Source organism: Idiotropiscis lumnitzeri, chromosome 1, assembly GCF_059441095.1.
Source record: "Idiotropiscis lumnitzeri isolate Australia: NSW breed Sydney's pygmy pipehorse chromosome 1, RoL_Ilum_1.0, whole genome shotgun sequence".
Lineage (NCBI taxonomy): Eukaryota > Metazoa > Chordata > Actinopteri > Syngnathiformes > Syngnathidae > Idiotropiscis > Idiotropiscis lumnitzeri.
Window position 1 is genome coordinate 22968446 of NC_142391.1, and position 25356 is coordinate 22993801.

Genomic DNA, 25356 nt, shown 5'->3' on the forward strand with positions numbered 1-25356 from the left:
CGAACAAATAACTTTTTATTAACCGAAAATGGCTTCAGGTCAATCTGACTCGCTGCAATAAAAAAAAAAAAAAAAAAAAACACTGACATTAAGAAGAACAGTTCAAAATGACACAGGTTGATATTAGAATTAGAAATCCCTTTATTGTCATTGTACTCAAGTGTGCAACGAGATTAGATATGACCCACAACATAACAGGAAAAGTTAAGAAGTGTCAGTAATGAAAACGGAATCTCCTGCCATTGTGGTCAAACACAAGACAAGACCAAATCCCATGGGAGCAACAAAAACCAAACCACACAAACCGATTTAACCAGATGGCCTTCTCGAATGTCGGAGCAAGACATTAAACTAACTAACCGCTGCGGCTACATCCATCTCCCTTCCTTTTTTCTTGTAAAAATCCTTTTAATGGCAAAATAGAAAATCTTAAAGCACTTGATGGGAACTTTACAATTTTTTATTTTGACTGGCGCCTATGAATATGAATATGAGTTTCGGATTGCAAAATAATCACATTCATGCCATCTAGTAGCCTGTTTGAGCATTTTTTTTTATTGGCACCTCCTGCTTGCTTCATTCTCATGCGTGCCGCCTGGCTAAAATCTGTGGGGATCAAACAGGCATCGGATTGATGCGAGGTCGGAAACGCACCTCTTGATGCTTATCTAAGACCTTTAACTTGCAATCCCAATGGGAATGTAACGGGAAAGAAACAAAGCAACAGGTCACAAAATTGAAGACTAAAAAAATGACAACCGCCTCAAGGACGCACCTGGCGACGTGGGGGTTCAGTCTGACTTTGCTCAGTCAGTGGTGGGTGGTTAACCCTTTTTTGGTGGAGCCATTTTAGTTCATCTCGACTTATTGACGCCAGTCTCGAGTCGACACGAGTCACTCGGATGCGATCAAAGCGCTAGGAGTCGGAAGGTGGTGGCGGTGAGGGCGGACAAGAACCCTCGTGAGACATGAATATTTTAACAAACATTTCATGTACAGGCGGCGCAATGTCCTAGTGGTGAGCACGTCTGCCTCACAGTACAGAGGTGCAAGGTTCCATTCCAGCTCCGATGTGAAGTTTGCATGTTCTCTTCATGCTTGTGTGGGTTTACTCTGGGTGCTCCACTTTACTCCCACATTCCCAAAACATGCATGGTAGATCGATTGAACACCCTAAATTGTCCCTACGTGTGATTGTGAGTGAGGATGGTTGTTCGTCTTTGTGTGCCCTGCGATTGGCTGGAAATCGCGGGGGGCTCTTGATGACACACACGAAACCCCCCGGGTCTTAAATGTTTCCCTGGTTACTTGTTCGAAAAACAGTTCTTTTTCCCAGTAAATCGATTCCGAGCAATCATTGTTTCCTTCCCTAGCGATTCCAGTTATTGATTTCCAAGCGCTCTGACAGGCCCTGCCACTGGCGAGGCCACTTAAAGTTCCCAATTCTCTGATGTGATTCTGCTGACACGGCGCAGGTTAAAAAGGGGAAGAGAGCGAAAGATGAAGAGCAAACAAATCAATTTGTGTTCTTGAATTCCCCCACTCATTGAGAAACAATGAGATAATTGATAAGGAATCAGATCAATAAGCAATAGTGATAATTTAATTGGAATTGCTGAATTCTTTTCCGTTTCCATCTGTAGTTCGTGTAAGCACAGGGTGTCGCTGAAATTCTTTTGTCAGTTGCCATCCTCCAATTGTTCCCACACTAAAACATGAGGTTGATGGTGAGGGGTGGTCCCGCATGTCTTTGGTGAAGGCTGTTTTTGATAGCGAGGAGGCTTACCCTCCTGCATTGTGACCGTTCCAAGAACCAATAGTTCCCGGATGGTCGGCGCGTGGGCCCCATTTGGTACTGATGGTAGTAGACCGTAAAAAAAAAAAAAAAAAAAAGTGAACTGCCTCAAAATATGACACGGTCGTCTTATAAAGTGTATGTGGATTACCGCATTAGTTTTGTTTAGTTTTTCTACTTTGTCACGCCAACACGACATTTCAAAAGCGACCCTTTGCAGGTGGCTGTCAAAGGTGAGACTGGGGGGGGGCATTTTTTGATGGCGGACAGGAACCCCCCCTCGGGTCATCAATGTTTCAGAGAATGTTTCCCGGGGTTTGCGTACAGGTGTAAGGAAGCAGGTTGTCACGGACATCTGTTCGGCATGGGTCACCGCCCTCCAACTGCTCCCACGGCGGTTTGAACCCCACCACACCAAACCCTACACACACATACACACGCTCGCACACACCCACACACACACGCACACGCACACACACACGTCCAATTCCATCCTGCCGCCCTGAGCCACTGCTGCATTTTCCAGCAGATGCAGATGAGTGAGACAGGAAATGAGAGGGAAACTGTTTTTTTTTTTTTTTCGGGGGTCTCACATTTAGCGCCCGAGGGCCTTCGACACCAAAGGTAGGCAGTGGCGGAGGGGCGGGGGGCGTCCACAGCTGCGGTGCCGAACTCGCCCCGGGCGCAAATAAAGAGATCTGATGCATTTTGACTGTGTTGTCGGGCGAGCGCTGGGAACCGGGGAGGCACTTCAGAGCCAACTTGGCGCTCGCAACATCTGCCGCCAAGTTTTTCCCGGGATCGGCTGGGGACGGCAGGTAGAGCAAGATGGCGGGATGGGGGAGGGTTGGTTGGGTTGTGGTGGAGGAGGGGAGGCATTTTCTGACAGCCCCTAGCAGCTGTGTGTTTAAACATGGCGGCGATAGAGCAAACCAACCGCCCCTCAACGCCGTCCGACAGGAAGCGGAGCGCGAGTAGGCGAGCTGCGACGAAACAGGCGGTGTACTTGTTCTCCCGGTGTGTGTGTGTGTGCGTGTGCGTGTGTCTGTGTGTGTGAGTGGGCTTCCAGTTGGATTTCCATTTGTTCCTCTCGCTTCGCATCTGTTCCTCACCAGGGGGACGTGTGGGCCGAGTGCTGGTGGAGGTTAACAGTACGAGCTGCCGGACCTTCACGCTGATAAAATGTTGTTTTTGTGTGTGCGTTCGTGTCTGTACGTGGGAAATCTCTTTATGTAATTGTTTTTTTTTTTTTGTTTTGTTTTTTTAACTTAAAAAAAAGTACTCATTTGTTCTTTTTTTTTACTTTTATTTTTATTTATTTTTATTGTTTGCGATGGTCTGCTTGTGTGGGTTCTTGGTGAAATTTAGATGAGACAGCGTAAAGGTTTCTCGGCATGATTGTTGTGACCAGAATTTGAATTAGTGACAAACCGCTAATAATGGCTATATTAATAATTTAAACCGTAAATATATATTACAAACTATGATTTCAAAATATGAACTTGAAACTAGACCCTATAAACTTACAGGTGCTGTGATTATTTTTCTCTTTTTTTTCTCCACTTCGGTTGTGCAGGTTGTAGCTCTCATTAATGACATTTGTAAAATTACTTATCTTGGTCTCCCAAAAAAAAAAAAGAAACTAGCATTTGAAGATTGGGCGTGTAGACTTTTTGTATAGCGAGAGAGCTGTATGTTGGTGGCCATGTTTACTGTGAAACTAAGACAATAAGCCCCTAACGCGGCGCCACGCTACAAAACCTGGAGACTTTATGCTAGACAGATTTGAGACTTTTCCCATGCAAAGACTTCTGTTGGCTACCAGAAAATATGTCCCGTGTTACGGCGGAGGACAAGCTGTCACCGAGATTTTGTCATCTGTTACGGCCGTTCAAGTGTGGAGGATTGAAATATGTAAATAATAGCGTAGCGACATGGGCATGCTAATCAAGGGCTTTTTGTTGCCCTAATTTAGAAAAAGAAAGGGAAAAAAACTCAGACTTTAGCCATTATATGATCATTTATTTGTTTTTTCATTAATTAGTTTCTTTGTGAAACGTGTCATCTAAATTCATTTTATTATCTAATCAAATAAATAAAAATAGTATTGTTGTAGCATAGTCTAGTCTTGGTCTTGATGTAGTCCCGTGTTCTGCTCTAGACCTTGGTCCTGTTCCAGCTCAGTCATCAATACCAGGTCTTGGTTGGTACTTGTTTTGGTCTAAGATCTGGCCCTGCTCTAGCCCTTTAGACTGGGATCTTGGCCTTAGACCTGTTCTCGGCTTTGGTCTTGGCTTTTGTTCTGGAGCTGATCTACTCTTTTACATCCATGACTAGGCCCAGGTCAATTTCTCGGCCTTGGTCTTGATCGAGGCCTTTGTACTAGTACTACTTTAGCCCTTTAAGTCCTGGTCTAGACCATTGCCCCGAGGTCCTTGCCTACACAAGGACCAATGCCTAAATAAAGACTGAAGGATCTAGATCAGGACCATGGTCTCCAATTGGACCAAGATTTAGAAATTGACCAGTTCCTAGGCAATGTGCCAGTGTGTAGAACTGGCCCGAGTCCAACAACCTTGGCCAAAACAAGGAGCTAGGGCAGTACCAAATTACCGGTCATGGCCTCCATTTGGACTGAGCCCTATACCCAGACTAAGACAAGTATTCAGGACATAGTCCAGGACCACAGGCAAGGAATTAATAGATCCTAGTCTTTAACAAAGATATAGACCAAGACCTAAGGAGTTGAAGGCCATAGACGAGGACCGATACCTAGATCGTGACCATTGACTGAACCTTTCCCCAGGACAAGAACAGGAAAGTTACCAGGACAGGTTACTCCATGTGATCAGGTTCACATGGCTTTGCCTTAAGACTTGGTGAAGCATCATGTGATTCATTGCCCGTGGTTACAATTCAACACTTGTATTGTATGTTATCATGACATTGTTACGTTTTCCACCTCTCTGTACTGGTCTGTGGTCTCCTGACGCATTATTAGATGCACCGCTGCAGTTTAGTAGCAATTAGCCCGGTTAATTGTGGGATGTCACGCTCTCTGATCCGTAGGTGCGTCATTAGCTAGCTTGTTTACTTCCCATTAAAAGCCCTTTATGGGGAAATTAGCACTACGCGGGTTTCACGCGGAGGTGCACGCTTTAAACACATCCCTGCCGCCTCTTGTGTTTTTGTTGTACCTTAACTCTTTATTAAAGCATAAATTAGCGCCGTATTAGCATATTGTCTCCTCACACTTGGAGCTAACTAGATAAAGACGTGGGTGAAACCTTTAAGATGTGACATCTGAAACAATTGCGCCTTTGACTAGACAAAAGGTGTGAAAGGACCACTACATCTGTTAGAGCTTGGTGCTAACAGTAGCCAGCAAATTGTATTTGGAGTTGAGATAATTTACATCCAGGCGTTAAGATGCTGCTCGCGCTTGTATTGTTCACTGGGCTATAATTGTTATTATTGCTATTATTAAGACTGCTTTTTTTTTTGCTATACGGGCCAAAGTGTGTAAATAGCTGTGAATGTGCCATTATAGTGTGCCACATTGTGGAATTCTCAGATAGATACACTGGTACATTACTTTTATACAATCATCCTTTCAAGTCTAACAAATAATTCAGAAGTTAGGATCGTAATTCAGGGTGATCCTGGTTCAGCCCTTTTGCTCTTCATCTAAGCCCAAGTGTTGGACGAGGCTCTGGTATTGGTATAGACAACAGTCCTGGTCCAGACCCTGTAAAACTACTACATCTTGGCAGAGCTTGGCAGTCCGTTTGGCAGTTCGGGGGCGCAGCCGGACGCCCATTTTTTTGGGGGGGGTTGTTGACTAATTTTAAGAATTGGCTCAACTAAGCAAGGTCGTAGCTGGATTTTAGTCTGGCCCCCGTGCGTGTGATGTTGTCATGAGCAACCAGGGGAATGCCCAAGCACCAAACTGGTATGCACCATGCAGGGCTCCACTATCTTTGTATTATACCGCCCCCTGGTGCACTTGGTACACACAACAGAAGCAGCACAATGTCCATTGAATTGAAGCCTGAAATCATGGCGCATTTTATTTTGTTATTACTGTCATTTTTTTTTGCAGTGTAAAACTTTACAATAATAGTTTTGTGATTAAGAAAAAGCACATTTAATTTTTCCTACGACAAGCGTCTGTAAATGTGTCCTCTTTTAAAGCTGGTGTAAACAAAACACAAGTTACTAATTGAGAAGGAAGCGCTAACGTGAGTGTTTGAGCTTTCACTGTGGCTCTCGTCGCCACCCAATAATGCAGCTTGACCGGCTAGCCGTATCGCGGCGGCGTGCTAGCGGTGCGGTGAGCCTTGGGCCTCATTAGTTCTATGAGTGGACCTGGGCCTCATTAGTTCTATCAGCGGACGTCCTCGTTAGCGCGAACAAGTAGCCAGCTGACAGCTCCGTTCCGTCGCCCCCCCACCCCCGCCTGTGCCGTGACAGCTTTCACCGCGGCGGAAAAAGCAAGCGACCGTTGACGAGCGCCGACCGCTCTCTTCTAACCAGATGACTTCTTTTTACATGAAGCCAGCAAAAGTAGGGCAGATGTCTGTGTGACTGGTTGTAAATTTGATAATGACCGCCATGTTAATCCTTCCCCCGCGCCGCCCGCACCCCAGCCCGCCTCCCCTCCTGCTCCGGACCTGGCTGGTAACAGGATTATCCTCATAAAGCAGGAAGGTTTTTGTTATTGCTGACTGCTGATTGGACGACGGGACAATGCTTTGTATAGCAAATTAAAACAATACAGATAAAGCAAAAGCCAAGGCGTTAGTGTCCAGGCTAATTTGAGATGATGTTAGTGGGTACTTTGCGGCAAGTCAAGTCAGGTTGGTCCGTAGTGCGCCAAGTATGGACTAGCTGTAAATTGCAAAGCGGTTTCATAGCAGGTCGCTCTCGTAAATGTTCGCGCCCATGCTAATGAGCACGAATGCTGGCAGCTACTTTGTATAAAATCAAGTCAGGTTGCTCTTGTAATACGCTAAGAATGGGCTAGCCATGAGTTGAACATGTTTTATAGCGAGCTGTCTCTTACACACAATACTTGTTTTCCATTTCATTCAGTCAACTCATTTACACTAAATTTGCATGCATTTTTACAGGCAGAAATTGAACTGAGTGAAATGCAATAAAAGTAAAACTTGAAAAATAAAATGGATCAAAAATGTCTTATAGTAACTCGAAATACAAAAAGGTATGAAGTAATTAAAAACAAAATGTAAATTGATCTAGTTTAAAGTCAAATTCTGTATTCTAGATATGTAGGACTCAAATAGTGTATTAAACATTGCAAATTAAATTAAAACTTGACACCAAATTTAAATGTTTTAAACATTAAAATACTTATCATTTAGAACAATAAAATTAAATTCAAATTCAATTGAAAACATCCATCCATTTTACCCTCTAGAAAAAAAAGAAAACAAGTCAGGTTGACACACAATTAAATTATTAATGTAATTGGTATTAAAATAAAAAATAAATTACATTAAAAATGTATCCAGAATTGAATCAAAATCCAACCATGTTACAATAAAAAATTTAGACATTTGAACAAAAAACGGGAATAAGAAATTCAAATTAAATTAAAGCTTAAAAGTTAAACGTGCATTCAAAAGTAAACTAAAAAAATAAAACATGGAGTCAAATTAAGTTAAATACTGTAAATATAGTAACAATAAAGTAAAAAAAAAAAGTGTTTATGGGTTTCCTGTGCTCTTTAGATTTGTTATTCATCATGATCTTCCGTACTCCTGTCGTGCATTTTATCCTGCGCTTTGCGTCCTTAGACTTTGTCATTCGTAAGAATATTTAGGCTGAACATTCTTGTTTTTGTCGAGTTGAGCGAGTGTTTTTCAAAGTTGCGAGCAACAACAAACAAGTTTGATGGCTGCCTGTGTTAAATGTTACCATGTATCCAGACTTAATGTCTTTTATTTGTGATCCCTTCTCATAGAGTTTGGGATTACGTCTTTTAAACCTCATGGCTCGCTGCAGTACTTAATCCCAAATATGTTTTTGGCCTTCTCGTTGTTGTTGTGGTGCTTTGCGGACGTGCCGACGCCCCTCGTCTTTCCTCTCCATTAGCTGATGGCTCTTGTTGTATCTGGGTGGTCGGGGCTGGTACCTGCACCCCGGACAAAGACGAGGGGAGGGCGCTCGGGTCGGGGGGCTAGTTTGGTGGCCCCCCGGCCTGATCCGATCTGACCTGATGTTCCCGTCGCCCCCCACCCTCGTCCTCACTCGGACCGCCGCTCCTCTCTTGGCTTCTTTTCTTCATCGCCTATTAAAATCAAAGCGAGGAGGAGAGGCGGCGGGATCTTGGCTTTAATTAAATTACATTATTGTTAACGTCAGCGTCGCAGGGGCCGACTCGGTCGCGTGCGCTCTGCCTTCCTCCTCCGCCTCTTCCTTGTTCACCTCCTGACAGACGTATAAAGGGGGAGGAGGAGAAGGGGGCCGAGCGGAGTGGGGGTGTCACACATCCTCGCAGTAATGTAATTCTAATGCTCCCCTGCGTTGATTTGAATTTTTAAAAGGGTAGAAGCGGGGACGTCATGTTATGCGGGGAATATGTTCACAGTGAATATTCAATGAGCGCGTGCTTATTTTGTATACATGAATGTAACAAGGTGGCTGCGCCGCCTAATGCGGAGTGAAGGGCCCTCGCGTGTGCGCAAAAAAACGTTTTGAACACCGACGCCGACAGAGCGTTATGAATACACATGCCGACGTCGACACGATGCGTGCATTACCTTCTACAAGCTTCTGTTGACAAATGCAGTTTACTCTCATTATGGTAGCAGAACGCCAAAAGGCCAACATGGAGAGTTAACATCATTATTTTTTGTGAAATATGTTAGGTCTGTCCATCATGAGTCGACACACATGAAAGTATCGAGAAGCCATGCTCACCAAGGCACAGGAAGTATGACGTTTGTTTCATTTTGTCCACATCCAATAGTATCCTACCACACTTCCTAGAAAGTCTTGGAAAATTCAGACCCATGAAACCATGTCTCCACAGCTCATGCCTGAAAATACACAGGATGTCTGACATTTTGCTTTGGAGCAGATATTTTTAGGGTCATTTTGGCTGTGTCTGATGATACTACAACAAACCTGTCCTGGAGACTTTTAGCAAAATCAGCCCCGAAACCCATTTTACTCTGCGAAAGGAAATTTGGTGGGGAGGGTTATAATGAGTAGACCAACAAAAAAATCCCAATGAGGTCATGCTCGCCAAGACACACCAAGTCTGCCATTTTGGCGTTTTGGCCATTTCCACATAGATGAACTCCAAGGGTGATTTTTAACATTAAATTCCCTTGATTAGTTTCAATTAGCATTATGAAATTTGGTAGGAGTATCTATCATGACTAGATCTACAAAAAAAGTAGCTCCGATGCCTAAAATTAAGCTTTTGGTTTGAGTTATCAGTTTCTAGATTTCCTTTGGTGAACTTTTAAAAATGCAGCCCCCGAAATGCCTTTTGTTTAACAAAGCGACATTTCCTCGATGCAGCTATCATGAGTACATGCGCAAAAAAATCCAAGCAACCCATGTCTGACAAGAAATGTGATGTCTGCCATTTTGTTTTAAATTTTGAGGTAATGTTGCCCATTTGCATTTTTCCTTGCAAGAATAAAAAAAATCCTCATAGATTTAAAACCTCTGTATATATCGTAATATCTATAAATGTGTTGACCCACAAAAATGTCTCAGCAACTTGTGCCCGAATAGAAACGGGAAGACTGACATTTTGGTTTGAATTTTGGGGTAACTTTGGCCATTTCCAGTTTCTCTACAAAATAAAATTCAAAAGCCATTTTAAACATCCGTCCCCCAAAGCACGTTTTAGTTAACGACATGAAATTTTGTTTGTCATAAGTAGACCCACCAAAAAGTCTCACCACGTCTTCAAAGACACAGGAAGGCCTTCATTTTGGTTTGAAGCGACCATCTGGGTTTACATCTGCCCCTCGTATATGACGGTTATAGCATACAAATAACGCCACTGGTGTTCCGTCTTGCCCCGTAGCTCGCCGGTCGTGGCTTTTATTTACAGCAAGCAACCTAGTCGGCTCGGAGTCTTGATGCTGGAACAGATGTCGTCTTGAAGGATGTTTCTCTTCGTATGAATAAATCACCGCCTTCCATAATTGATGATGGAAAAAAGATGCAGATGTGACAATAGTTGGCGCGACCGCTCGTTTAAAACGCCCTTGGAGTCGTTCCAGATGTGCTCATTTTTTTTCCTCCCCTCACTAAAATGCCGCATTCCAACTTTAATTCCCTCCATTTGCCTTTTTTGTCTCTGATGGATGCTGGTGGAGTTAGTTAATAACGCAGCTTATTAACCTTAATGACAGTGTGATCTTTTACCATTGATAGCTTGTCTGGGACCTAATTAAAGATGATACACTTTTAATTGAGCACTCTTGCCGTCGTCGTCACGTCGACCTCTCCTCCTGCGGTTTGTCGTTCAAAAAGCCGACGCTGCGGAATCAAGTCGACCGCGACCGATGCGGTCCTAGTTGCCGTCTTTAGCGAGTTAGCTCGTCAGCTGGCTGGCGTCGGTGCTGTTTTGGACTTTTCTGCTCAGTTTTAATTAGGTTCATGGAACTCATTTCATACAGGAAAATAATGGCATTTTCTTGTCGTTGCTTTTTAAGTCCATGGCTTATCGACTGGTTTCACTCTTGAACATGCATGCCTTGTCCATAACTAGCATTTGACTGATCCCTGAAGCCCCACAGAGTATTGTGTGTGGCAATATAATCACCAAGCCCAGCAAAAGAAAGAGTCACCTCATCTTTCTGCATGATTTAATAATCAGCAGTAGAACTTGGTTTGCGTACATCAAAAACATGGGTTTACGACCACAAAGTAGAGAAAACGAGCTTTTGGGGACCTGAACGATGTTAAACACAACACTATCATACAACAAAAACAAGACTGAGAAAGGGCTTTATATATGGAAAAATAAAATAATCATTTCTCATTTCTATAGCTATACAACTAAGAAACGTGCTGTGAGTGACCGTGACTCACAGCATGGCTTGTGTTGAACGTCAGTGGCTTTCATACGTGCCCATTGTCATTCATTCCATGGACAGCATCATCTTTTCTTTCCACCGCAAAACATACTTTCTATTACCGACATGACTCATATCCACAACACTTACTCTGTTTGAGTGTGTCGTCCCCAAACTTGTCTGACTTTTCCGTATTGGCATTTCTATTTCTCTATTCTATTTCTTTATTTTTTTCTGTATTTGAAGACAAACATGACCATTAATAATGTAAAAGTCAGTCAAATAAAACTATTAAGTTTACTAAATCATCCCACAAAATTGAACATTTTTCTTTCGCCTGCATTCAAAGTACAAAGTGAGGACAACTGTCAATGTAATCATAAGAATTCACCAAAGTAAAACATGACACAAATCAAAATCAAAAACTGTGGAAGACCTTTAAACTGCATGTAAAACAGTCAATAACATAAAATTAAAAGACGACCGAATTTAGTTTCTTCCTTCTTTCAGCATTGACAGCGCAAACTGAAGAGAAACATGTCAAATTTTTGCATAGTAAAAGCATCAAATTTATTATCAAAACTGCACAAGATAAATATCTCCCCTACCCCCCTCCGATGCCATGCGGCATTTTCGTCGGGGGATGATGCAGACCGCCACGAATGAAGTCGCTGCAAAGGGGCTCAAGTGTGCGTGTGTGTACAGTTAGACGTGTATTATATAGCGTGTTCGAGTTAAACCAATAGCGTACAAGCAGTTCTGTTTGGTTGCCAGAGCTTCAAAGCTGTTAAATCTCACCCTCCAAACGCTAAAGTTGACAATCATCGCACGACTTGATTTTGGTGCGAGCATCTGAGCCCCCATGAGCCACACGCGCGTACGTGCTCTCACACATATACGCACACACACCAGGCCATATGCAAGCTTTTTCAATAATCGCCCATGCGTTTACGTTTACAAACGTGCATTTTTGTCGTGGAAAAAGTCTGATATTTACACTCCGATAAATGTTAACAACATTCCTGTCCCACACAAATTTTGTTCCTGAATGTTCAAAAAGCCATTAAGCGACAGCGATGCTGATATTTATTATTAGAATAATTCTTCTGAAAAGTTTTGTAATGTAGGAAAATATCCTTGATCATCACACCTGTTCTGGATGAGCAAAAGATTTTATTCTTTGACCGCGATCAAATTTGTGAAGTGATGACTATGGTGAAATTCCCAAGCATGACTTCTGATGATAAATTTAAATATCGTTCTGATGTTTGTTGTTTTCATCAATCACAGTAGAACTACAATCATTAAGGTGTTTGTGGTTTTTAAAAAATATTTCTATATTTTTTCACATGATCAACCGCACCTGGATTATAATACCTGACATTTGTGCATTTAGTTTTGTGGTTTTTCCTCATTATCAGTTGCACCTGAACTTGAACACCGGTTACTTGCTGGAAGAATAACAAACTCGATCATTGCTTTGTTCTTTTAATTTGCGTTGTTTTTCCCGAACCAACCACAACATCTGTTTGGGATTCTATTTGGAATTTTTTTTTTTACCATTTTGTTCTTCACAACATCAACCACTATACAGATATATATATGATCATGTTCACATTTCCTAAAGATGTATTGTGTTACAGTTAACCATGTTTCAGAATAACACACAAAGACACACACAATATTTAATCTCCACTATCACATTTCCGCCAGTGTGCATTATTAGAACGCGGCTGGAGGATAAGCATATTTTTAATTTTTTTTCACGTTTCTCTCACCCGCGCGTGCTCGCCAGCATTTCTTTACAACCTCGTAAATAACAACAACTTTGCTCCGTGTCGCATATTTAAAGCTGTAACTTTTCTTCTTTTTTTTTTTTTTTTTTTTTGCTGGAAAATCACATTTAACGCTGATATATGACCATGCCAATCAAAAGTTAGATGCTAGTTAATAATGAATATAAATGCATTGCGTCTTGAGTCAAAGGAGTTCTACATTTAGTTCAATACAATTTAAATTGTAAAAATATTAAGGACTAACTGAATATTTTTAAAATAAAATACTAATTTCACAATAAAGTGTTATTGTATTGTAATGCAATGTGCTTTTGTTGTTTTTGATTGGATTTTCTTAACAATTTAAACAATTAGAAAACTAATAATCATAATTTCGGTTAATTATTTTGAATGTAATTTTATGACAAGTATATTAAAATAATTTAAAAAGCAATATTTTAAAACATTTTTATTTAAATTGCATGTCGTATGAAAAATAAAAATAAATCAAATGAAACAAAACCTTCTAAAAGTAATTTTAATTTAATTTAATTACATATATAAATATACACATAAAATGTAGCCGTAAGGAGGCACAAGCCAGTGTCTTTTAGTACAGGTCCCAAGCCCGGATAAATACAGAGGGTTGTGTCAGGAAGGGCCTCCGACGTAAAACTTTGGCCAAATCAAACATGCGAATCAAATATATGACTTTGGAGGCTTAGGAGATAAAGTCAGAGCGCCAGACTGAGAAGGTTTGGTCATGTCCAGAGAAGAGAAAGTGAGTTTCCAAATGCCAGGCAAGAGGTCTAGAGGAAGACCAAAGAGGAGGTTTATGGATGTAGTTAAAGAGGACATGAAACTAGTTGGGTTGAGAGCAGAGGATGCAGAGGACCGGGTTAGATGGAGGCAACTGATTGGCTGTGGGAAAAACCAAAAGGAAAGACGATATAAATATACACATACGTTATTCCATTCATTTCAAGTAGCTGAAAGGTGATGCTCTTAATTTTACAGTGTCGAGTCGCTGCTCCTCCGCTTTGAGAGGAGTCAGATGAGGTGGCTCGGGCATGTGGTTATAGGATGCCTCCTGGATGCCTCCCTGGTGAGGTGTTCCTGGCCCCCGGGGACGATCCAGGACACCCTGTCTCCCGGCGGGCCTGGGAACGCCTTTTGCAATCTCCCCGGGAAATCTGAATGAAGTGGCTGAGGGGAGGGTCTGGGTTTTCCTGCTAAAGCTGCTGCCCCCGCGACACAATCCCCATTTTCAAGTAATTATCCATTTTGCAAGTAAGAAAAAACAAAACAAAAACACGAATGAAAATGTGTCCGTTATTCCGAATTTGATATAGTATCTAATAACCTTTTTGCGTCATAAAACTTGTTGCTGTGTTCTGACTTCATGGAAATCAAGTTGAACTTGCGTGTCGATGATTGCTCGCACATTCCTCATCATGTCCTTTGTGCTTATGATGATGAGACAACAATGCGCTATTAACGCTTTTGTTCCTTCCCCCCCCCCCCTCCAGACCGAGCCTTGTTTTCCGCCAATCTTTTCATTTGCTGATTGACGACACGCCGCTAATTGTCTCTTGGTTTTTTACACCCACCCTCAAACACGTCTCATTGAGGCGTCTCCTCTTGAAAACAGAAATGAACTGCGGTGGCTCAGAACGCTTTACATTGACGCCGTTACATTTGCTTGAGTTACTTTTTAGGATCAATTCTACTTGTCTGAGGACTTTTAATACAACATATTCATATGTTTTTTTTATCAGAAAAACATCTTTCTACGCAGTCAGACATAATTGATTAAAATGCGAAAACATCATAAGTACTAAGGACCGATTGATACCAGCCTTCAAGGTAGTGGATATTCATGAAGACTGCCGATACCTGTCACTGATATCTGAGGCCCAAAAAATTGACTAGGCCCTTCTTGACAGTTTTTGTGGTCATCTTTGTTTACAAATATCTGTCATGATGCTCATTAATTGATCATTTTTACATAGTTTGCTTCAAATGTACATATACAGTGAAATAAGTCAATTTAAAAAAATGTGCAGTATTAACTTTATATGACAAAAAAGACATTTTACTCAGCATTGGGAACACCAAAATATATATTTTATTGCAAACTTAAATGGAAACAAATTAGTCGTAATAAGTCATTAATTTATTTCATAGATGTTTTTAAGTTATTACTAATTAACACCATTTTCTCCCCAAAAGTGAATACTGAATCACAACATTGCCTATCAGTCACAGAAACACAGAAACATTTTCTTTGAAATTATTCATGATCCACCGCACACTAACCTCGTCCTTTAAGCACATTGAAATAAAAACAATAGAATGTTTTGTAATCCTTCATTTTCGTGATTTAATGAATGCAAGTCCTTCAGAGTCTAATTAACACGTTTGCAGTTTATCATTCCAATTTTCAAAAGTAGCACACGAATGTCACATCTTTCCACTAAACTGCGGACTTGTGGTTTTCACATATTCGTGATGCTCTTTTATATTGCACAGCTTAGTGTGCTGCTGCTAATACGACTACTCGGCAGTGCTAAAGAGCTGCAATTGCTTGTAAAAGGTCTCCTAATGCTGAATTGCGTGTTTTTATTAGCACGCCGCCACGAGACTTTTATGGCGCCTGCAGACATGCAAGCTTATGTTTTGCTGCTGCACTTCGGAAGCGCTTGTGACATCTCCGGCGGGGCCGCTTTGTGATGCCCACGCATAATTTAAAAGTACACATGAGCCCGGTGGCCCCCCGACAACCAGGACACCCAAGCCCCCCCCACCACCCTCGACGCTGATACGCCCTGGCACCCATGTGGGGAATTAACAATTGTCGTGTGTCTTTTGTTGTTGTTTTTTGGAGTTGTTGCATTTTGCGGACGGCGCAGCTTTGGCGACACTGAGCAGCTGCGTAACCTCTGGCTTCATTTCTTTGGGGAGGGGAAACAAATTGAAATGCCTTTAAAACACATTTGAATATACTTAACTTTCGTACAAGTGGGCGGGAGCGGTAACATAAATGTGAACAAAAAAAATCTGGAATGATTGGTTTCAGGATGTTGCCATCAAGAAACATTTAACTGCACTGGCTATGGTTTGAGGTCATATGATATTTTCTCTTAATATTTCAGGTTTACTCTCATCAATTATCCCTTTTTTCCCGCAATATTACAGATTCATTCTAGCAAAGTGAAATTCCAATTCTTATTCTTTTGTGATTAACACGTTTCCTCATGACTCACTTTGACCATTAAAAAATGCATTAGAATAAATTTAAATAATCATGGAATACAGAGCAATTCATTATATTAAATTTCAATTACAAAATATATTTTACATTTTTTATGAAACATTTTTCTAGTTTTAAGACTCTGCCTGCCACTATTGAATCTGTTTAGATTAGGGCTGTCAAAATTAAAGCATTAACTCAGGTGATTAATCCAAAAAATTTTAACTCAGTTTAATATTTTAACTCCTTTTGATTTACTTAAAAAATAATTTGCATACTTTGCCAATATTGTGCCATATTAGCTGTACATCTTTAGCACGTCTCAGAACAAAACACTGTGTTTAAGTTACCACTGGGCCTTGCAAACCAACACTGCTGGAGTGTGGCGCTTGTGGGCAGTTTGGAGAAATGTTTTGAAAATAAATGTCTGTAAAGATGTCTCCATTTAGATTGTATTCAAGAATCCAAGAAAGCTATCAGCACATTCTTTGAATTAAATATACTTCATATTTGGTGATTTTGCATCAATTCCAAGATATTATTCAAGTAAATATCTGTAATAAGCTTCACAAAAAATAGTAGTTGAAAAATGTGATTAATCGCGATTCATCATGGAATATTTTGTGATTAATTAGTTAAAAAAAAATCATCACTTGACAGCATTAGTTTAGATATATTATTATCCTATCAACTAATTGAGGTTGAGTAATTAGATCATTCATTCTCTTGCGCTTATACGAGGTCGGGTTGTGCGGGCAGCAGTTTAAGCAGGGAAGGCCAGACTTCTCTCTCCCCAGCCACTTGATCCAGCTCTTCCTGGGGCATCTCGAGCCATTCCCAAGCCAGCTGGGAGACATAGTCTCTCTTGCGTGTTCTGGGTCGTCCTCGGGGCCTCCTGTCGGTCGGACATGCCGGAACACCTCACCAGGGAGACGTCCAGGTGGCATCCTGACAAGATGCCCGAGCCACCTCATCTGGCTCCTCTCAATGTGGAGGAGCAGCGGCTCGAATCTGAGTCATCAGAGTCATACACCTTGAAATTCTGTCCGTAAAGGTTATGAACAGAATCGGTGTCAATGGGCAGCCTTGGCGGAGTCCAACTCTCATTGGAAACAAATCCGATTTGCTGCCTGCAATGCGGACGAAACTCTGACATAGGTCGTACAGGGATCGAACTGCTCGTACTAGTGTGTCCGATACCCCATATTCAAGGAGCACAAGCCACAAGATCCCTCGGGATACACGGTTGAACGCCTTCTTTACATAGCACATGTTACTGGTGGAGCGAACTCCCAGAAATGATTCACTACCTTAGTATTTTTTTATTTATAAACGGGCTAGCTAGCCTACTGCATATGTAGCGCAAATATACATTAGCTAGCCAGTCAATTAGCCGCTAAGATACTTGCACGAAGCGGAACAATCTTTTCATGTCTGCATTGGACCGACTCCACGCCGCTTATGATTATTTCATGCTCTTAAATTCTTGATGCGCGCCTCTGCGGCTAGCGAAGCGGGAGCATCTGAGTTGGCCCTACGCGGCGTTCACACCGCGCAACGATTTGGATGGTGCGGCGCCGCGGCTCCGCCCAGGTCCCCTCGGTTGGATCCCGCTCGTCCATTAGCGCCATCTGTGCCGTCCCCGCGCCGTCTGTGAGGGCCCAGCCGCCCGCGCCAAAACTATTGGCATTTCTCTGGAACAAGTACAGGGACGGTGCCCAGAGCGCTTAGCTGCCAATGATGTGCACTTACTCGCACACACACCCACACACACACACACACACACACACACACACACGCACTCCAAAAAATAAATAAAGAGGCTTCAACTCCACGGAAGCAGATGGGCACCGAACAGCTGCAGCCACTACAAAATGGCGACAAACAGCTACTAGTTTCGTGAGACGACGATGATTGGGGCAGGTGGAAATAAGGTGATGGAATTTGACTGTTCGCCAGTCACTGACCAAATCTGTCCAATCAGCGATTAGCACGTCAACTCTTAACATGTTTGCGATTTTTACTGAAAATTGGACCTGACAAGACAAGATGTCAACTCCATCAATTAGCACTAAGGTTGCTGTGGTTTTGTTTGCATGACAATAGTTAGCATATTTATCTATTTTTTTAATAATACAAAATTAATAGATTTTAGAAACATTTTAAAAAATGACACATTTTTGTCGATTTTTATTTTATTCTTCTCATATATATATATATATATATATATATAATTATTTATTTTTGTTAATTCATTCATTTATTTTTTAAGTTCTCATTCATTTCAAATCACAACTGAGTGACAAGATGTCAGACTGCCTGTGTCTTGTGGAGTATGGCTTTTTGAGATTTTTTTGTGGATCTACTCATGAGAAACATGTCTGCCAAATTTCATGTTGCCAAGGAAAACTAGCTTTGCAATTGAATTTTCTGTCTTTTTGGAACTCTTCTGGGGGAGCTTGTGTAGTACAGCTGTGGGCATTCCGTCAGACTAACGGACCAGTTTGTTAGTCTGTCACTGATGGACACCCGTTTTGCGGAAGTTTTTTTTTTTTTTTTTTTTGTGTAGGTGGACGGACTGACGGACTAACTGATGGACTGACAAAGTGACGATTGCATTTTGCTTCTTCACGAAAAATGACTGACAAATGACGAAGGGGTACTCAAGCCATTGACGAAAGACAGACAAGCAGACTTTTATGAAATACACAACTGTTGTCTCGACTAATTTAACTGACCGCTTCAAAACCAAAATGGTTGACTTCTTCATCTTCTCATGCCGTTTAAAAAAAAATAAATAAATAAAAAGTCCACCATGAGCAATTGATTGGTGCAGACGCTGAAGTTCAGAGATGCTTTTTTCCAGACTGCTCTGCATATGCTGCTGCCGTTTGCTAACTTTTTAGAGCAAGCTGTCGCCGCTGATCTCGGGTCAGCTGATTACGGCTCCGATAGCGACATTCCGCTCCGTCAGCTTCCCCCGTTTGGAGTGTTTGATACTCACGCACTGCATCACAGGCCGACGGTTTAATACCCTCCCGTAAATTATGCCGCTAACTCGGGTGCCTGCATCAGCGCTATCTGTTTGTGGACGCATCTGTTTAGCATGACTCTAACTCAAAAATAACTGACACAAGGTCCTGCTGAGAACACTTTTTATTTTAGTATTTTACCAGTTCTCATGCGAAAATAGGTATAGACTACGCGGATACATGTGACAACCTTGTTGGTCTGCGTCAACACTTTTTTTTTGGGGGGGGGGATTCAGGTTGTTATCAATTGCATGTTAATCTTTGAACTTTTACCCGATTTTAGGGCATGATCCACTTTGTAAACTGCTCCATCTTGTTCTCAGATTACTATCGTTTAACTGTTAGCTGGTTAGCATTTTGTCCATTCTCATACTATGATTTGAAATCATTATTGATCTGCTTTTGTTCTACTCAGGTTATCTAGCTTCATGATAGCACATTTTGCCATTCGCATGTTAGCATTCTTTTCATCCTTTGTTGTATTTTAAGTTTACGTAACTGTTACCATCCACGTGCAGCAGCAACAGTCTTTAAAAAGAAGAAATGACCGAGCGATCGGTGAACATCACGCGTTTGGCCGAGACTCAGGTGGCTGCCATTTCTCAGCAGGCCAGATGGCAGCGCTGTGTGGGCACTGCGTGTGTGTGTGTGTGTGTGTGTGTGTGTGTGTGTGTGTGTGTGTGTGTGTGTACACGAGGGGTAGCGTCAAGATGGCCAGCAGTCTTGTGGAAGAGGGAGGATTGCTCACACACTCTGTCCTTTGCAGCTGCAGTTCTTCTGCCTCTCCGATTGCTACTTTTAATGACCAAATACAACCCGAAACTGGCGGATTTAAACCAAAATGGCAGCCTTTGTGTGTCTCTTAAGACATGAATTTTTTTTTAAAACCTTAATGGGTCTACTCGTGACTGACATGCCTACCAAATTTTATGTTGCTAAAGGTGGTATCTCACTGAGCAGCAAAATATTTTTCCATCGGGGGTTCATTTAAAGTTGTACAAAGTTGCATAGATGTTCTCAAACAGGTTTTCTTGTGACTGTCAAATTTGGAACGTTTTCAAAATGTCTTTGTGGCAAGAAAACTGTTTGTGACCGTCTTTGTATCCTTTAACAAATCCTGACGAAAAACAACCTTCGCTCCGTGCGCAAACACTTACAAGCCTTCGGCGCTCAGTGAGATACGGGCTTCAGGGGCTGAATTTTCAAAACCCATCTAGAGAGGTTTTTTCTTGTTTGACCCCTGGAATGGGCCAACATTACCTTTAAAATGCTTCCATGAGTCTTTTTTGTGGTTCTAATCATGGTAGACATGCCTACCAAATTTCAAAAACTCACGACTAAGCATTTGTCTTTGACATGACCAAAATGGTTTTCTCATGGTAGGTTTTCTGCGTATTTTGAGCATTGCTTCTTGAGACTTTATTGTGGATCTGCTCAAAATAGACGTGCCTGACAAAGTTCTTGATGCTGAGTGTCACTGGCTGCATTTTCAAACCTTTTGAAAGTTAAAATCCTATCCCTTTGTTGGTATTGAAGTAAAATCGCAGGCTTGTTTCTTTTTAGGCATGCCTTCTTGAGACCTTTTTGGAGGGTCTACGCAACCAAATTTAATGTTGCTAAGTTAACCAGGCTTTGGCGCCTAAATTTTCAAAAAGAAAATCTTCCGGCTGAGTTAGTTTGCCTTTTGAAGAACCACTGGAAATAAGCCTGAAATGCCCACTTGGAGCCGACATGACGATGATACCGCAAAAAGAATGTTTGCGAAACCAAAAGCACGTTGCAGTCGGACTCACTAATACCCAGATCAGAGAATCTGAAAAGTATCTGTCGTACTGGCTTATCGCTGCAAAATAAACATCTTGCCACTGGATTACATGTCGACTTTTCCCACGCCGCAGATGGACGATTGTTCCTCGATGATTCCATCACACTGTGTTTTGCGATCTCTTCCGTGGAAGTAAAGCATCCATCAGTTCACTTGACAAGCCAATAAGAAAAAAAAAATTGGATGCCGTCTAAGTCGCCATCAAGCTGTCAGTGCAGCAAGCAGCACATGGCCGGCTAATTTACATTTGTACTTTTTCTTTGATTTGTAGAGCAGGCGGGATTTGTCCATTATTGACTAAACTATGCAAGGAAAGTAACCAAGTAACTCAAGAAAGAATTTGACGCACTTGTTTTTGGGTCGTGTCCTGGTCGGTACCACTGAAATACGAATTTTGACTCCGTCCGTGATTAAAAATGTTTCATTATGTATTCATCACTTTTTTTTAATTAAAAGAGAACTTTGTTATTTAGAATTGAATTTATTTATGGCTGCGCAAGTTCATCGAAATGACTTTAATATTTTTATTGATTTAAAATTTTAAATGACTCACTATCGTGATCTACAATTAAAACTCAACTCAACTGTATTTATAAAGCAATTTAAGAGTTCAATCTACCTACCATGCATGTTTTTGGAATGTGGGAGGAAACCAGAGGACCCGGAGAAACGCCACACCTCTGCACTGTGAGGTGGACGTGCTCACCAGTTGTCCAACATGCTGTCTTAAAAAAAAAAAAAATAAATAACATTTATTTAGCTATTATTATTTCTTTATCTATAGGCGGCATGGTGGACGACTGGTTAGCATGGTGGCCTCACAGTGCAGAGGTCGTGGGTTTGATTCCGGCTCCGGCCTTCCTGTGTGGAGTTTGCATGTTCTCCCCGTGCCTGCGTGGGTTTTCTCCGGGTACTCCGGTTTCCTCCCACATTCCAAAAACATGCACGGCAGGCCGATTGAACACTCTAAATTGCCCCTAGGTATGAGTGTGAGCGCGGATGGTCGGTCGTCTAAGTGTGCCCTGCAATTGGCTGGCAACCCGTTCAGGGTGTACCCCCGCCTACTGCCCAAAGACAGCTGGGATGGGCTCCAGCGCCCCCCGCGACCCTGGTGAGGAAAAGCGGTACAGATAATGGATTGATGGATATTTCTCTCTATATTTTATATTTGCAGTGCAGTATTTTTAGTTATTTTTTTCATTGGGTTAGCGGTCATAGTTTAAAAATCTTTTGTACGACTTGTGTAAATGTATTTAAATTGGGACTAAAAATGAAATTTTTAAACTGTAAATATTTTCCTAAAATAGCCTGAAACAACTAAACAAAAAGGAAATATTTATTTCATTCATTTCCCCCACTTTATTTTCAATTAGCAGTCGCTTGTGTTCGTTGTGGGGAGAGACTTCACTCATGAATTATCATGTTCCCATCACATTTATTATTACGAGTAGTAGTAGTTGCGTTATTTTTTTTTTTATCATGTGTAATGTATCGAATGAACACATGAGACAAGTAGGGTGGTCCTGGATGCCTCGCGTCCCGTCAGCCGTCAATCTCCCGTCCTGACTCATCGTCCCGTCTCTCCTCCTGACGTTGCGTGCTGACGCATTTGAATGTTTGGAGGTGTGGGGGGGTGTTTGTGGTCCAAGTGTGCCGTTACTTGGGCGATGCCAAACCGCCACCAGTTCATCCCGACATCTGCACCATTAAACCCCCGCAGAATGCACTCTGATGGCATCTGATGTGCCTTATTTGTTGACCTGGTGCCTGCCAAATAGTGAGCGTGGAAGAGTCTGGAGTGCACTGAATGTGCCAAAAGCCTCCGCCAAGGCTAAACTGCCCTAATTTGTTCGAGGGTAGAGTGACATTGCAAGTGAAAAGTGGATATTTGCCGTATTTTTCCAACTATATGTCGCACCCGTCAAAAAATACATCACAAAGACGGAAAACCAAAACATTTAAGTTGCTCCGAGACCATGAACATGAACAGTGGAGCTTTTGGTTTCCAAACACATTCTGTGTTGACGACAACAAATTATTATTTTTTTATATTGTTTTTAGTTTAAAGTGATTTACCGTAACTACAATTCTGTGTGGCATTGCACTTCTACTTTTACTTTCTTTTGGCGGTAGGCGTGTGCTTTTGCCGTAATACCTTCACACACTAACCATCAGCTGTGACGGACCAGCGCATTGAAATACTCCAAAGGCATGCTTTTATAGCATTTATGGCACTTAATTTTTTTCATGATCTTTAAACCTACTTTCAAATGAATACAATCACATTTAGAAACACAGATTGAAAGAAAACAAGTGGACAAAAATGTTGTTTCGTATACAAATCCCATTTTTTCCCCAAACTAACAAACTTATCATCTGACGATATACTTTGAAAATCATGCCCAAAGATTAATGTTGGAAATGACACGACATTCAGTAGGAAGAAAAATCAGGACTAAAGAGGATTTGACTTTCTCTATTCTGACAACTGGGAGCACATAAAAAGTGCATTTTGTTCTCCTTCAAGCAGTGTAACAAAGTTTTTGTACCTGTGTAATTATGCCACCACTGGAACTGATTAGCAAAACAAAATGTCAGCTATGTGATCCACCACACTTCACCATGGTGTTGATTTTATACATTCAACATGTATGGCTGCAGTTCGTGTGTATGTGTGTGTGTGTGGTGTGTGTGCTTACATGCTGTTGAGGGATTCGCTGTGTGAGAGCTCCCTCTTGGTGTCAGATGGACAACTGTTGGCATGCACACACACACACGCACGCACACACACACGCACACGCACACAAACTCTAAAAGGTAGACATGATTTTTTTCCCATCCAATATTGTTCAATCTACTCTTGACAAAACTAACATTTTTTTGTGTTTTTAATTGAAAACCAATTTGATTTAAAAATGTATTAACAACCTAATGTTTTCATTGGAGTTTTCAAATCACATATTTGAAGTGTCTTATTTATATTGTGTGATTTTTATGTCAGACTGGCTTTATTGTTAAGATGTATTGCAGACATCATTTTTTCATTATTTGATTGCCTTTATTCTTGCACAAAATACATTTATTTGAAATTGTTTCATAGACTGGTTTTAGCGTATTAGCGACATTAATCATACTTAATTTGTATTGCTGTATGCATCTCAATCAAGTATAATAATAATATTAGTAATAATAATAAATGTATAAAATGGTATTTGTGGATTAAATTATCATCGTTACAATGATATCATATTTTTGCTCTGCACCTTTTTTCGAATTCACATTTAATCATAACATCGAAATAATATGAATAATATTTATTGTCTGTCCCGTATACTATATTTTTTCCTAATTGTTATTTTGTTTGTGTTGCCTTCAGGGTCGCTGCGTAAATTTCAGCCGTGTTCGGCGTTAGAAGACGATGTAGATGTCGACGAGAAACTCGCTGCTCGCCGCCATGGACCAGAGAAGAATTTCACTCTTTTTTCTATATTCATATTTACTTTGATGTTGTTTTCGCCACTTTCATTGAGGTTATTATTTTTATTATCGTTATCCCACAATCATTCCGGGACACTGAAAGCATCACAAGCATATTGAAGGAAAACAAAGAAGAGTTTTTCAGAACAATCCCAGCGGGGGGGCAGTCAGGGGGCGGTGCCTTTCGGCAATCCCAGCTCGTCTTCCTCTTGGCGACGTCTCGTCAGCGTTGAACTCGCCCAACCGCCTGCCCGTGTCGTTTTTTTTTTTGTTTTTTGTTTTTCTCACACGTGACGGGTGGGCGACAGGACGGACAAGACGGGCGCCCCCGAGGTTTTCGGACCCCAGCGAGACTTTGCCCTTCCCAAGATACCTTCCAGCCCGCCCGCCCGTCGTCAGGGAATTAATAGAGCGTAGCGCCCACGCCACCGCAGGGGCTGTGGCCATACCCGTCTAATTATTAGTCTTTGTTTTGCCCGTCATCCAAAAATAATTTCACTTAATTTCAAAGAAACTGAAATTGCACTTTGTACAGATATTTTATCTTGAAATATTTTCGCCACCAAAGATGAAATATTGACTGTTTTTTATTTTTGCTTTGGCACACTTGAAATCAGCTTACACATCATTTGGCTGGCAATGAATGAGCATGCACTGTTATTTTACGTCATTATATAATCAATGTTTTAAAGATTTTTTATGTGGAGTATTGTCATATTTTTATATTATAAAAATATTTTGAAAATAAATACGTTTATTTAATTTCTTTGATTTTGTTTTTATACAATACATAAAATGAATTTTTTTTACACTCAATAACTTTACGGGACACTCAGAAAATTACTGGAAAAAAGAAATAATTTTATGGCATTATTTTGAGTATTTATGATTGAATGTATTTGCAGACAAGACGTTTGGCTTCTCCGTTTGTCACCAGGAAATTAATAGAGCATATTTCGGCCGCGGGGCCCGGCCTGCCTGTGCGGAGAGAGGCAAGCAACCCAGGCAAGGGCGACAGACTGACGGATGGTTGGGGTTGTGAAGGATTGATGCCTTGACTTTGCGTGACACGTGCTGCTGCTCAGCAAGGCATGAATCTCTACTTTTTATTTTATTTGATTATTTATTTAT

The 25356-nt window shown here is 41.3% G+C and overlaps 1 protein-coding gene across 1 annotated transcript in view; it reads left to right on the forward strand.

Annotated features, from left to right (window-relative positions):
* antxr2a (ANTXR cell adhesion molecule 2a) overlaps positions 1 to 24987 on the forward strand; it is a 59446-nt gene extending 34459 nt beyond the window's left edge. Inside the window, exon 17 of the mRNA XM_088304337.1 lies at positions 24125 to 24987. Coding sequence (XP_088160463.1) covers positions 24125 to 24160 — 36 coding nt within the window. The 3' untranslated portion in view covers positions 24161 to 24987. The remainder of the gene's footprint in view (positions 1 to 24124) is intronic.
* The last annotated feature ends 369 nt before the right edge of the window (positions 24988 to 25356 follow it).